At 41.6% G+C, this 15,429-nt stretch overlaps 1 protein-coding gene across 1 annotated transcript in view; it reads left to right on the top strand.

Annotated features, from left to right (window-relative positions):
• Positions 1–15,429, top strand: part of Dner (delta/notch like EGF repeat containing) — a 294,692-nt gene that overhangs the window by 221,532 nt on the left and 57,731 nt on the right. Inside the window, 1 exon segment of the mRNA XM_015481018.2 lies at positions 4,545–4,769. Coding sequence (XP_015336504.2) covers positions 4,545–4,769 — 225 coding nt within the window.

The raw sequence follows: 15,429 nt of genomic DNA, 5'->3' as shown, positions 1-15,429 counted from the left end.
AGAACTGAATGATTGGTACTCTAAAGGAAACATTATCACAAGAATCTGGATTTCAGACTTTTCTTTTTTAAATTCAGAAGATCTGTTAACTGGTCCCACATTTCAAACTGGCTGCAGGGGAATGGTGGCCATCTTCTTTGGAAGGGGCATGCTTTCTTCAGTTTGCCACACTCCCTGCCACTCCCTATTGTGTTACACGTGGCCCATTTTCCTCATCAGCATTATTTATCTGACTCCTTCTGGCATTTGAAGTTATTTTTTTTTAGTTGTAGATAGACACAATACCTTTATTTTATTTATTTATTTTTATGTGGTGCTAAGGATCAAATCTAGTGCCTCACACCACCTTCTATATAACCCCAGCCCCTGGCATTTGAAGTTTTAACTGCTATTACATTGTGTCTTGGGCTCTGTCGGTCTTTCATTCCTCTGCAGTCCCATTGGAGGGCACAATGCAGTTCTTGACATCACTAATCGAATGCTTAAACATCAGAATGGGCTCCACTGGAAAGTACATTTAACTAACATTCCGCTCTTCTACTGGATTCCAGTAGTTCTAAGGACTTTTTCATTTTTATGCTTCTAACTCAGGTATGAGCTTCTCGTTTCTGAATTTATCCTCTTTGATCCTCCACAGGTGTTTAGCCACCTGAGTCTCAGAGCATTTTTAAGGACCCAGAACCTATGACCATGTCTCCTCTCTGTGTTTTTAGCTGAAATATTCCTGTCACCTTCTGTGTCCTGTCACCATCTGTGACCACGAGTTCAGCTCCACTGCAGAGAAGAAATAACTTAAATATACTCTTGAGTTTGATTTCTGCTTTTGGAAATTAAAATTTACAATTTCGTTATGCACCTTGAGTGGCTGTTACAGATAAACTAGACCCAGGCTCCTTGAGTGTGGATTTTATTATTTCTCATAAAGAAATCAATAGGCTCCCAAAGGTTTATTTTATACACACACACACACACACATACACACATATATATAATATATGTGCATGTATACTATATATATTTTAAGTGACTACATATATACATATATAATACATGTTATAATTTTCTGATTAACGTGTATGCATTGTACATTTTAATAGGGCTCATTCTGATATTTTTACCTATGAGGTATACAGCATGCATTGATGGAATTGAGGTGATTAGAATTTGTCTTGCCTTATTATTTTATTGTTTCCTTCGAGCTCATCTCTTTTAGATTTGCATAAATATATAATAGGTAATCCTAACTATAATCATGTCACTGTTTGGGGGGTACCTTAGAACTTCTATCTCACTGGGATTTGATGGCATTAACCAACCCCTCTTTGTCTGCCCTCCTACCTTCCCAACTCCTAGAAATCACTATTTTCCACTCAGGCCAACCCTTTTTAGCTGCCACATGTGAGAGAGAATATGTGTTATCTGTCTTTTTGTGTTTGACTTCTTTCACTTAATGTCCTCTAGTTCTGTCCGTCTTGCTACAAAGGTCAGGGTTGCGCTCTGTATGGCCAGCACTCTGCTGTGAATACAGACATCTTCTTCATCCACTCATGCCCTGGTGGGCCCCTCAGTTGTTCTGCATTCTAGCCATTGTGAGTTGTGCTGCAGTAACCAGGGGAGTGCAGGTATCTCTTTGGCTTGCTGATTCCATTTCCTTTGGATGTATGCCCAGAACTGAGATTACTGACCAGATTGTAAGATTACCTATTTCTTGTTCAGCTTTTTGAGTTTCTTATATGTTCTGGATATTAATCCTGTGTTAGATCAATAGTTGGCAAATATTCTCTCCCATCCTGTAGGTTGTCTCTTCACTGTTGATTGTTTCCTTCATTCTACAGAAGCTTTTTAAAATTTTGGTATAATCCCATTTATTTAGCTTTACTTTAATTTCCTGTGATTTGGGGGGTCATATCCAAAATACCATTGCCTATACTGATGTCTTAAAGTGTTTCTTTGAGTAGTTTCATAGTTTCAGGTCTTAAATCTAGGTCTGTGTTCCAGTCAGTTGACTTTTTTACACCGTAGCAGACAAAGGTCAACTTTGAGCCTTCTGCATGTGGATATCCAGTGTTCTTTGCTCCATTCATTCCAAAGGATGTCCTTTCTCCAGTGTATGTTTTTGGCACCTTCGTTGAGGATAATTGGCATGTGGCTGTATTTCTGGGATTTCTCTTCTGATCCACTGGTCTAGGTGGTGCTGTGCTCTTCTGGTTACTCTGGGGTGTTTGGAGGTCAGGTGTTCCTCCTGCCTCCCGCCTTGTTCTTCAGGTTCAAGATTGGTTTGGCTATTTGGGGTCTTCTGTGTTTCCATGTGAATTTTTTTTCCTTCTATAAAGAATGTCATGATAGGTATTACATTGGCTCTGTGGATTGCTTTGGGTAGTACAGATGGTTTAACAGTATTAATTCTTCTAATCTAAGAACACATGAGGTCTTTCTAGATTTTTGTGTCATCTTCAATTTCCCTCATCAGCGTTTTATAATTTCCATCATCTAGATCTTTCATGTCTTGGGTTAAATGTACTCCTAGGTACTTTATTTTTTATAGCTGTTGTGAAGAGAATTGCTTTCATGTTTTCTTTCTCAGCAAGTTTGTTATTTATATGTAAAAATGCTACTGACTTCCACTTGTTGATTTTGCTTGCTGAAACCTGGAGTTGTTTTGTCAGTTCTCATAGCCTTTAAGTGGAAATTTCCCCCTTTACTTTTTCTTAGATAATAAGATAAAAGCTTAAGTTCTTATCCAACTGAACATAAATTTTGTGTTAACGTGATCATTTTTTCCCCAAAACTTATTTCTTCATATTAAGGGGAAAAAAAAAAAAACAGGTTTAATTACCTTCAGTGTTGTACACAATTAGAAAATGGAAACTTCTATATTTTAAATGACTCTGATACATTTTCTAGACACAGATAAGAATAGCTAATTTTATTTTGTTCTAAGATGAAGAGATTTGAGATATTGTCCAGATTTTAAAATAGCATGTCACATAGTGATGATAACATACAGTGCTGTTGTATGTTGATAAGCATTCAGGTGTCTTCTTTTCAATGAGAATAAAATGGAATACAACTCAGGAAGGAGAGAATTATATTTCACTCCTTGTTCATTCTCACTATGGAGAATTCAAGTATTTTTAAAACCAATTGTATGGTACATTTTAAGTATTATGCCTAAAATTTAATGGCTGTCATGAACTCTACCCAATGTTGAATAATCAAGTTGAATATGCCAAATATGAATAGTGCTTCAGATAATTAAATCTGGAAGCTATTTTTGTTTGTTTATATATTTAATATGTCCTTAACAATAACTATAAAAATGGTCAATTTTGCTAAGGAGATCTAAGCACAGATGCATTAGTATAAACTTAATACAAGTATACATGAGCAAATTTATTTAACTCTTCTTTCAACGATTTAAATTACCTTCATTTAATTTTCAGATTACTCTTACAGTATTAAAAGAAGTATAAGTTTTATCCAAAGCATTGTTCACTGCCCATAGAAATGCAGATGCATATATGTATGTATACATCATATTTAATGAGACAAATACCCAGAGAAAACAAAATAAAAATTCCCTACACAATTACCAAATTTAAAATTTAAAAATGAACAGCTTCACATAATTTTTACACACTGTAAACTACATTCATGTTAAGTGTGTAAATTCCATACCATAAACTCATCCTCTCAAAGCGTATAATTCAGTGTTGGGCAGTCATCGCCAACCTTCAGTTTACAATGTCTCCTTCCATCCCAATAGATCACCCCTGTCCATTGCCATTGGTCCCACACCAGCCACAGCATTTGTCCATCTGTTTTCTGCATTTAAGGTTCCTTCTTCTGGACATGCTGTGTAAAGGGAATATACTTTGTTACCTTTAGTGTCTGGCTCCTTCCCCTGGTTCTGTGCTGTTGAGGTTCCTGGATGTCACAGCACCTGTGGGTGCTGGTTACTTTTTATTCCCTGAATTGCTCTGCATTGTACGGACATGCAGTACCATTTTTGTGGGTTTCAATAGCCAACTTGTAAAAAAAAAAAAAAAAGTTTGTATTGAAGAAACCAAATCAAGGTCAAAGGGATAGGAATAGGAGATATTTTTAGTGCTTGTTATTTTATATGGTTTTAATTTTTGAAATTCAGGATCCTGTCTTATCTGTTAAAGCAAAGTGAAAAATGTGTATAAACAAGACAGTAAAGCCTTACACTGACCCAAATCCTGCCTTCCTTTAGAGAATCACCATCAATTTATTTTAAGCATTATTCAAGAATATACATGCACACATACACACATGCATGTAAATATACACATGCACACATACATATGGGCATCAAAGCAGACATATGTTTTATATTACAACAAAAAGAGAATTGTGGAGCTTAGTATTTTAACACAGAAAGCAAAGCTAAGAAAAGCGAAGGGATTAATGAGCTAATCCATTCACAATGAAGAAAAGGGAAAATCTGTGGACTCCATTTGTTAGTTATCATGTGCAAACTTGTTTTCATTTCTTAAAGGCCCCTCTGCGTTTTCTTGCAGGATACTTCGGATCTGCTTGTGAAGAAAAGGTGGACCCTTGTGCCTCGTCACCATGCCAGAACAATGGCACCTGCTACGCAGACGGGGTGCACTTCACCTGCAGCTGCAGCCCAGGCTTCACGGGGTCCACCTGTGCCCAGCTCGTTGACTTCTGTGCCCTCAGCCCGTGTGCCCACGGCACGTGCCGCAGTGTGGGCACCAGCTACAAATGTCTCTGTGACCCAGGTTGGTGCCGCCCATAGACCACACACCTCTTCTTTCCTCAGTCTCAAAGACTTTCATTTTTCTTTTGCATCTGAGTAAATGTCATCCCTCGGGATATAACTAGAAGTGAATTCTACTCAATTATGGCACACTGTAGACTGCATTAGGCAGGGCTTTAAAAATATCTTTTCCCCTTTTCATGACTGTCGCATGACCAATTCACATTCATTTCAGAAAACTTAGAATATTCACGAAAGCACAATGGAGAAAATTAAAAGGCTTCATCTTATAACAGGGCAATTATTTTTAACGATTGCCTATAGGCCATTCCAGAGCTTTTAGTGTATGGTTTACCTTTTACTGTTGTGTGCTTAAATGGACAGAATAGGTTTTCCTATTTTAGTGTGTGCATGAAAAGTGCAATGTGATCCTTTCAGAAATGTGCCATCTATTAAAATTCTTACTCTGTGCATAGTCTGCTACCCTCTGACTTCCTGTATTAACATTCAGAAGCTTCACCTTTTATTTTATGAATGTCTTTTTCATTTGTAATGCCAATTTTTAATCATGGAAGTTTTGATACTCAGAAATCAGAGTGATTACTAGTTGCAATTTGTGTCTTTCCAACCTTCTGGTGTGGTCTGAAAAGAATTCATGGATTGCCCTTTCTTCTTTCTCATTTCCATTCTGCCCGCGTCTCCATCCTTGTATGAGCTAGCTTTTTAGAATGCTTCCTTGGACAAAAAGTCTTTACACACACGCCCCTGACCAGGCAGCATGGCTGGTTTTGTTTGATTTGATCTCTGCCATGTGCCTGGGATGCCTCACCTGGGAAACCTCTGGGGCTGAGATTTCTTCTTCCGGGTTCCAACCATCCCCCACGATATTACTTTTGCAGTTCTACACCATGAGACAGACCTGCACTGAAAATGACCTTTCAGTAAACAGAGGGCACATGCAATGGCATCCTGTCAGATTATGTAGCCTCCTGGGTCCTAGCTGTTTTAGCTTGTGTAAGGAAATACTCTGATGTCCAGACAGTGACAAACTCGCCACTCCTCAGCATGTATCCCAATCCTTAAGTGACACATTACTGTATTAATTTTCCTTGCATGTGTCTCTCTTCGTTCAGGGGTGGAGGAAGTGTGCTTTCTTTTAACAGCTTTTGGCTCAACAAAAATGGTCCCAAACCACCCCCGAGTGATAATCTTTTTGCATTCTGAGCTGGGTGAGTCACATCTTTGGTCCTTTCAGGGTCACATTTTCACGGAGTTTTGGAGGTCCAGTCATGCACCTGTGGTCACACATCCAGTGGGGAGCTGAGCCCAGATTCCAACCCAGGGGCTCCTCATTGTATGGCCCCAGTGCCTGGCCCTGCACCTCCCAAGGGCACACTCACACTCATGAGTCAATTAAAGGAGATAGTTGGAAATGCAGCTGAGCATTTGAAGGGTTTTGAAAAGCTTTTTTTTTTTTTCCCCCATAGATTCCTAATTCTCTGATTTGCTAAGCAGTTGACATTTTGCCAAGTTCCTCTTTCCTCTCTGGTCTGAATTACAGAGGAGGGGCTGTTTAATCGGCTTGGTAACAGTGTTAGGATTCTCCAGAGAAACAGGAGGGAGAGAGAGAGAGATTTATTTTAAGTAACTGGCTCATGCAATTGTGGGGACTGGCAAGTCCAGCATCCGTAGGGGAAGCTGGCAGGCTGGAAACCAGGAGGCTTTCTGCGTTGTGTGTTGGGGCTGAATTCCTTCCTCTTTGAGAAACTTATCTTTGCTCGTAAGGCCTTCCAGCGATTGGATGGGGCCCACCTGCATGTGGAAGGTCAGTCGCTCTACCCAAAGTTTACTGATTTAAATGTTAAGGTTACCTTTAAAAGCCTTCATAGCAACATCTGGATTTGCATGAGAGCAGATACCTGGGTACCACCATCTGCCAAGTTGACACAGGAAGTTCACTATCCAGTACCTTTTGGGTTTCTCCTAAACCTCAGAGGGAAGAAGTTTCTTCCGTTCTACTTATGACACAAGGGTATTTTTCCAGATTCACACCATCTTCTCCTGTCTGAGTTGGTGGAGAGGGGAACCCGTCCCCTGAGGGCCCTGATCCGTGTGGATCAGGGCATGTGCAGTGGGGCTGATGCTGAGGACAGGGATAGTACCCGTCTGTGCCCTTCCCCACAGGAGGGCAGAGCACCGGGACGGTTTTGTGTTTGCAAACTAAACAAGCTGCAGTTGTGCTGGGGAGAAGGGCGCCTCATCACGGCGTGACTCACGGGTCGCTGCTCCTGCACGGCACTCAAGTTGTCATAACATGTGGGGTGAATCCCCTCAGCAGCAATCGGAGGTGAAATCCTCCTGTCAGGAACTTCCTCCGTACTTCATGACCTGTCCCCTGAGAGTTCTGACTCCCCCCATGACGTCCCACAAAGAAGAACCAAATATGACAAGGCTGAGAAACAACTTCAGTTTCTCCCCCTCTTCTCCTCTGACGTCCTTCCTTAGCAAAGTCTATAGTCTAGTTGCTTTATTTTTAAAACCTTAAATTGAGTGCAGTTAAGATAAATGGTGCTCCTTAATAATAGCAAGTAGAGTTTTTCAGCTTCTGTGAGGGGTGTCCCTGGCCCTAAATGAAAAAATAAACACAACATTGCTGAGTGTTCCTCTTTGCACCTGGGAGAGGTACCTGAGAGTGGAAGAGATCCTGCCTGTGTGATCCCCACTTACTGACTATGACCATAGCAAATTTGCAGGGCATCTCTGGACCTCAGCTTCCTCCTCAGTTGGAAAGAAGAGAGGGCTGTGTTTGAAAGCATTAAATGAGAGTCACGTAGCCCCTTCCCTGGCACGGAGTAGAAAAAGCTCTTCATTCTCGTTTCTTTCCATGCATCGAGATTCCAGCAGCGTTCTTCAAGCCAGAATGGCAAAAGAGCTCCTATTTAAGTTCCACTTTCCCCTCCCTCTGTTCTCTGCTAAAACGTCATCCATGTCCATTTGGAGCATTTAACTTGGAAATTGCCTGTGGCCCAGCAATATCCCTAAGCAGCCCTGAAAAGCCTGGAGAGACAGGTATCCATTCCCTGAGATTCTCATGTGTCAGGCAGCCTTGGGGTTCTGTCAGGGCTCACTCATCAAACTTGGGAGACAGAATTGCTTTCAGAGAGGATGCTTCCTCAGATTGTTAGGTGACTTTGTATGAAATAAAAAAGGCATTTTAGCATCTGGCAAGAATTTACATTTTAAGAGGTGAACATGACAAGTCTGTGAATGTGAAATTTCTCGTCTTAATCTTTTGGAGCATGTAATTGCTTTACTATTAGTTTGCATAATAGAAGAATTTCATGAGAATGGGTGAAATTGGGCATCGAGCTGCAGAGCATGAGCCTGATCATCTTAATCGAGAGCAGACGGATCTCATTTCATAAATGGCAGCAGATTGAAATCATGTCATGTTGATAATTAGTTCCCATCTGAAAAAAAATACCATTTTGATGATTGCAAATCAAATTCGTCAGGTGCTTTATTTTCAAGCCTCATTTTTAGCTTATCAGACCAGGCATTTCTGATGGGGTTTAATATTAAATAATAAAATGTCAGCACTGAGAAATCACTGAAATGTTATCTTCCAGTTACAGTGTTAAGTGATAGGCCATTCTCAAAAAAAAAAAAAAATAGCAAATTGAAATCTGAAGAATGGAGAAAATGAGACCTAGAGCTGCTGCAAACATTAGGTGGAGAATTCTCCAGGGGCAGGCCATCGTCCCTGCGCATGGGCACCATGGAGTTTCATGTGTCCTCCATAGCATCTGCAGATGACCATTTGGAGGATAAGCACTATAGATGACCATTGCAGGAAGTAGACTTTGTAGGAAGGGACATGGTTTGCCTGAGCTCACTGGACCTAGTCCCTGACTAATCCACCTGAGCTTTACAGGTTGTAGCTTAACCACACTATATAAAGTGTTTAGGATACTTAAGAATTTAAGGTATTAAATTCTGAAGTTATTTAAGGTACAAAGCATAAGAATATATCAACTTTTATTTTCGTGAATAGTGTCTTTGATGCCTGTCAATTCAACCGCAGCTGGATTCCTAGACTAGACCTAGGGCAGTTGCTCATCACCATCCTTGCCAATTCTTCTTGACCAAGGGGTTGATATTAAATTACGTTGTCCAGATACACAATATACTGTAAAATAAAGGATGTTTAGGTTTCTTCCAAATGAAGTGGTTTCTTTTCTAAAGGATGGCACGGGAATTTCAGATGCTACGTTTTTTCTGTTTGTGAGATTTGCCTTACCCGTGGGCAGTGCTTCTGGTCTGTGTGGCCCCTAGGACACAGCTGGTGTTGCTTCCTCCTCTTATGTGCAGACTTAGAAATATCAACACTCTGATAGTATTTTCTGGAAACAGAATTAAAGACTCAGTGATCAGGATTTTAGTAGCAATTGAGTAACAGTAAAGAAACTAGCATACCCACAGAGCTCTGAAGACACAGCTCTCTGATGAGTGCCTAGATGTATTTAGATTCCTTGGAAAGTATAGTGGACAACTTTCATCTGTTACTCACCTTGATCTGGCTCACCAAGATGAAGACAAATACGGGCTCCTGATCTGCATATCACCTTGAGAGTGGATTGTATAGAACATACCATCTCTTTCCCCCAGATCCTAGTCCTGCTTCATACCCTTCCTTGTTTTATCCTCCAAAATATGATGCCTACCTTCACCATCTGGATCCCCCCAGGAAGTCCTGTTTACCTAGATATATCAATTTCCAGGGAGGTTTGCTTTAGTTTTTATAATCTGTATTCTACCTCAGAAAAAGTTCACATCTCTATGTGGATATCATGATGGCTGTAAGAACTGAGAAAGAGAAGAGCAGCCACTAACATTGGAAGCTTGTTTGACACTTACAGGCCTGAAGTTGTTAAGGGCTGGCCTGATGCTCACAACTGGTTTAGAGTATCTCCTGTGGAACATAAGGACATAGACAACCTCCTAGATCACCAATATTGGACATAATCACTCAGAGGCCCTGACAAAGTGAGACAAAACAAGACCACTTCATCATTTTGTCTAAGACAAAGATCACCATGTAACCCATAAACTCTAAACATTCCTCCTTTTTTTTTTTTGTATCCAGTGAATTGGTCGCTGTTTCATTACCAATTATGGCACCAGCCTTGTCTGGCCAGATACCCAAACTTAGAATTGCTCCTGCATTCGGACAGCATCCACATTGGCATGAATCCTCCTTAAATCACCCGAATGGAGTTCAAATTCTATAATAAATCCTATCTAACATTTTCTTGCTGAGCTATTCCATGGTTCCTCATTGTGTCATTAAACTTGATCAACTCCAAGTGTGTCCATGGAAGCATTTTGTTGGAGGGCATGGACAAAACTTAATTGATTACAATGCTCTAATTACTGAGGTAGGCAATTGATGATTGAATTTCCATATTGACATCAGTTCGACTGGAGTTTCTAATGAATTAGACATTGAGATCCAGTTGGCTGCAGGACAAGATGCTTTAGATGCTGTAATGAGTAGTAAGTCTGAAATGCTCGTTAGGGCAGATTGAGGAGCAATGTAGATGCTAAGGAGTTTGGACAGTGAACACTTGGAGAAATTTTTTTAGAGGGTATGTGTGAAGAGATATGTGTTTTAGATCATTCTCATGGTTTTTGGTATATAGCACAGTCAAGAAGAGACTAGAAGACAGGAACTTTTGGCAAATGGAGGTAAAGACTTGAACTTGTGCAGTGGGGATTGAAAGGATGGTTCAGACACTTATGTGAGGAAGGATCATAAGAGTTTCATTGTGAGTAGGAAACAAAGGTGAGAATGGAGTCAGTGGGGCCCTAAGGCTTTTTCTTGGGTAACTCAGAGAAACTGGAAAATATGCAAAAGGATCCTTTTTATAATAATAAAAAAGACTCTTTTTATTCTCTTGGGTAGGCCAAGTGAGGCCAATGCTACAGCACATAGTTGGGCTAGGATTTGGGGATGAGGTGAAACCAGGGAAATAAGAATGGACTTCCTGTGGTCTGGGTGCTGCAGAAAGTCATGGCAGCTGTTAAGAGAGAAGAAGGTGAGAGAGCCCACCCAGACACAGTCATCTGATCCTTGGCAAAGGTGCTGAGAACGTACACCCCAGAAAGGACAACCTTTCTAACAAGTGGTGCTGGGAAAACTGGATATTCATATGCAGAAAAATGAAAATAGGTCACCATGTTTCACCCTGGACAGAGATCAGCTCAAAATGGATCAAAGACCTCGTGATTAGACCAGGATCTATGCTACTTCTAGAAGAAAATGTAGGGTCCACACTCAGCTCATAGGCCCAGGTAATGACTTTCTCAATAAGACCCCTAAAACTCAGAGAGTAATGACAGAAATTAATAAATGGGATTGTATCAAATTGAAAAGCTTCTGCACAGACAAAAGAAACAAGACTGTGAAGAGAGAACCTACAGAATGGGAAACATTTTTTTCTAGCTACTGTTTTAACAGAGGATTAATATCCAGAATATATAAAGAACTCAAAAAACTTAACGTCAAAAAATCCCCAAAGTAATAAATGGGCAAATGAACTAAATAGACACTTCTCAAAAGAAGAAACACAAATGGCCAATAAATATACAAAAAAATGGTCAATATCGTTAGCAATTTGGGAAATACAATTCAAACTGCACTAAGATTTCATTTCACTCTAGTCAGGATGGCAGCCATCAAGAATATCCACAAGAATAAATACTGAAGAGGATACAGAGAAAAAGGGACACTTTTACATTGTTGGTGGAACTATAAATTAGTACAATCACCTCTGGAAATCAATATGGAGGTTCCTCAAAAGTCTAGGAATGGAACCACCATATGACCCAGCTATACCACTCCTCAGTATTTGTCCTAAAGAATTAAAATCGGCATACTATAGTGATATAGTATGCTATATCATGTTTATAGCAGCACAATTCCCAATAGCCAAACTATGGAACCAGCCTAGGTGCCTATCAATAGATAAATGAATAAAGAAAATGTAGTATATATACATAATGGAGTTTTATTCAGCCACAAAGAAGAATTAAATTATGTCATTTGCAAAAGAAAAATAGTTGGAATTTGAGAACATTATATTAATTGAAATAATCCAAACTCAGAAAGTCGAGGATAATATGTTTTCTTTTATATGTAGAAACTAAAGAGGAAAAAGGAAAAAGAAAGGTGGGGGTAGGGGAAACCTCATGACAATCAAAGGAGAAGCGTAGAGAAAATGGATGAGGAGGAGGGAATATGGGAAAATACTGGGGAATGATATTGGCCGAGCTTCGTTGTCATATGTGTTCATGTACAAATACATAACAAAGAATCCCACCATTATGTATAAGTATAACGCACCCATAAAAATATGGGAAAAGAGATAGCTGAAGGGGAGCGTATAAGAGAAAGGGGGGAATTGGGGAGACGGTTAGAGAGCTCTGCAGTGGAAGCAGCAGCTGAAGGTGGTAGAGAAGCCCTTGTAGACGTGGGAGGGTCACGGAGAGAGCAGAGGGCAGGGCATGGGCATCAGTATGTGCTGGGGAGGATGAGAAGGCACTTCTCCTGTGTGAGCAGCTCGCCCTGTGGGGGCTTCCAAACCTCCGTTATTAGTATTTGTGATCTTTGACGACTTCCTTAGGCTAACAGCCTGAGGGACTCATCCAAGGACACTGGTAAGGAGTCAAGGGAGATCACCTGGAGGAGCATATGGGATTTTTATGAGATTCCCTGTGTTAACAATCTACTCGTTGGAATGGCTGATCCATATGTATGAAAGTGTTAATGAACTGGCCTTTACTTAAAAGGGATTCTGCCCTCCCTGCTCCCCAGCTTCCCCTCAAAATTCAAATCACTTACAACTCACTCTTGGCTGGACTAATATTGAAAAGGCGTGAGATCTACCTGCCAAAAATAGGAGTTAGCGTTGCCTGGAGGACAGCAGAAGTCAGCTCACATCATCTCACCTGGAATGGAAGTTGGAAATGGCAGCTGGTGACAGGTGATGTTGCTGACCCGTGCTTGTCCAGGACGGCTCTATCTGCCAACATGTGATTTCAGGAAATTCTCATCAAGCCTGTGGCCCTGGAGGCCAGATGGAGACTTGTCTAAACTGTTTTGTAACTAAGCCATTAACTCCTATCTTGCTTTGTGGTTGGAAGTTATTATTAAGAAATCCCTACTGTTTCTGACTGCTGGAGAGTGTCTGAGAACCCAGGATTTAGAACAGAAACCCTGCATGCTCTGCCTCCTCCCTGGTGTGATGGGCGGGGCCTGGATTCTCAGGTGAGAAGAGCCTCCTCAGAGCCCCAGCTGTACCTGTAAGCAGCTGTGAGTTGGCCTCTGTTGGCTACTTTCCTCTTCTGTAAAATGGGGATAAACATAAACATCCAAGCAGATGACACAGACGTCATTGACTTTGAAATCTATGAACTGATGGCGGGGCAGTGCAGATATCAGGTATTTCCTTTCCTGGGAAAGACCATTGAGGAAATTATTAAATCTGTGCTCTGATTATCTTCTTCTGAGGTTCTAGGTTAGCGCTGGGGTAGCCGTGGGATCAAGTTTCACGGCCATCGTGGGCATTCTTAAGCGATCCGCACACACGTAGCTTTGTAAGGGATGGGGAGATTGCTTGCTGCCATCACAGCTCTTGGTGACTCTAGTCAGAGATAATTAAGGGACAGGTGAGAGGAAAGTCTCAACTAGACCGGTTTCCTGAGTGACCAGAGTCCTCACCAAGTGGGACCTGGCGCTGTGAGCCAATCTTCAGCCGGCAGCTGGAAGTTTGCTGGGGCCCCTTCGGCCCTTTCCTGAGAGGCTGTTTTGTTTGGCGTGTGTGGTTCTAAAAAACCTGGGGTCATCGTCATTCTCTGACAAGGAGCTGGTTAAGGGTGGAGCCTGGATCCCACCCAGGCCGTCAGGATCCAGAGCCTCTGTTGCCTTTGAGCAGATAGGAAATGGGGTCAAACTGTGACCATCACTCTCCAGGGACTGAAAAATGAAGATGTTAATCACATTTACTAAGTATAGTTGTCTTAATAGCCAGCTCAAATTCACACATTAAGTTGAGATCATCACCCACATTGATTCCACTCTGTTGACCCGGGGAGTGACCTGATCCAGGCGGCTTTGCTTCTGGTAGCTCCCATCCCTGAGAACCTACTACATCTAGACTCTGCCAAATGCTGAACATCTTTTCTCTTACTTGTTCCTTAGGGCTTGAGGCATAGCTCAGTGGTAGAGCACTTGCCTCGCCTGTGTGAGGACCTGGGTTCAATCTGTCCCAATATAGGCAACAAAAACCACTCTTAGTGCTCCTATCCTTCCACTTAAGGATAGGGAAAATGGGGCATTGAGAGTTCAAACAGCAGGAGGTGGAGGTGATGGAGGACCAGTTTTAACCTAGGTTTGCCTGGCATTCAAGCCCCTGCTCTTGACCAATAGGCTGGACTTTTGGAAGCCTAGTTGTGGCCTCCCGTGTCAGGTGTGACCCTGTCCTCTCGCTTGTGGTTGGACCAATCAGGAGAACAAACTTCCAGACTCGCCTGTCTCAGTAGTGCTCCCGAGCATGGGATGCCAGCTGCAGAGGTGGCCTTGATTGTCATTTGGTGAATGACTTTTCACCAATAGAAGCTTCTCAGTTCCCGGCACAGAGGAGTTCAACTCATGTCGGAGGGAGTGGAACGGCTTGTGAGCAGGCAGAACCCTTCTGCCTTTGCCTTACCCTGAAGATCCAGCAATCTGCTGCTTTGAAATTGTTGCTGAGGGCTACCTGCACTGGAAGCTTATGATTTCATTGACCTGGATGCACTTAATTAAAGAAACTGCTCTTCCTGTGACTCAAAGGAGAAAGGCAGACATAGCCATGACAGATGAGCTGCCCTGCAGGTTGGGTAGGTTCTCTTGATTGGCACTTCTCACTTCTGGGGGTCCCCAGTGGCTACTAGCAATTTTTCTTGCCCCAGAATTCCTAAAAGTCTCTTGCACTGATTGCTTTATACCAGAGATGACTTTGCTCTTGTTTCTCTTCTCCTGGCCCTGGAAATATCATAGTTTGAAATGTTCTTTCCTCTTCATCTTTGACTTTTGTGTTTTTAGTTCTCTGCCTTGAGGTAGTCTGATGTCACGCACCGTCAGTAGCACACCTTCCCAGGAGGCTGGCTCAGTGACAAGCATGAGGTATCCACTGGGCCTCAGAACTTGGGGATTGGAAACCTGTCACCACGTGCCCTCATAGGTGATATCTGAGATACGTTGTGACTGATGGAAGATGGCGTCCTAACTCCAATTAGACAACCAGGATATCTTTGGCTGCAAGTCCTATTTTTTTTTCTGGGCTTCTTGCCTTCAATAGGCTCTTTTTTTTTTTTTTGCAGCCAACTGCTTCACTGGTTTATTTTCTTTTCTTTTTTTTAATTTTTTATTGTTGGCTGTTCAAAACATTACATAGTTCTTGATATATCATATTTCACACTTTGATTCAAGTGGGTTATGAGCTCCCATTTTTACCCCATATACAGATTGCAGAATCACATCAGTTACACATCCATTGATTTACATATTGCCATACAAGTGACTGTTGTGTTCTGCTGCCTTTCCTATCCTCTACTATCCCCCCTCCCCTCCCCTCCCCTCC

The sequence above is a fragment of the Marmota marmota genome, unplaced genomic scaffold, assembly GCF_001458135.2.
Source record: "Marmota marmota marmota unplaced genomic scaffold, marMar, whole genome shotgun sequence".
NCBI lineage: Eukaryota > Metazoa > Chordata > Mammalia > Rodentia > Sciuridae > Marmota > Marmota marmota.
The sequence above is the reverse complement of the archived record's forward strand: the minus strand, read 5'-3'. Positions and strand labels throughout refer to the sequence as shown.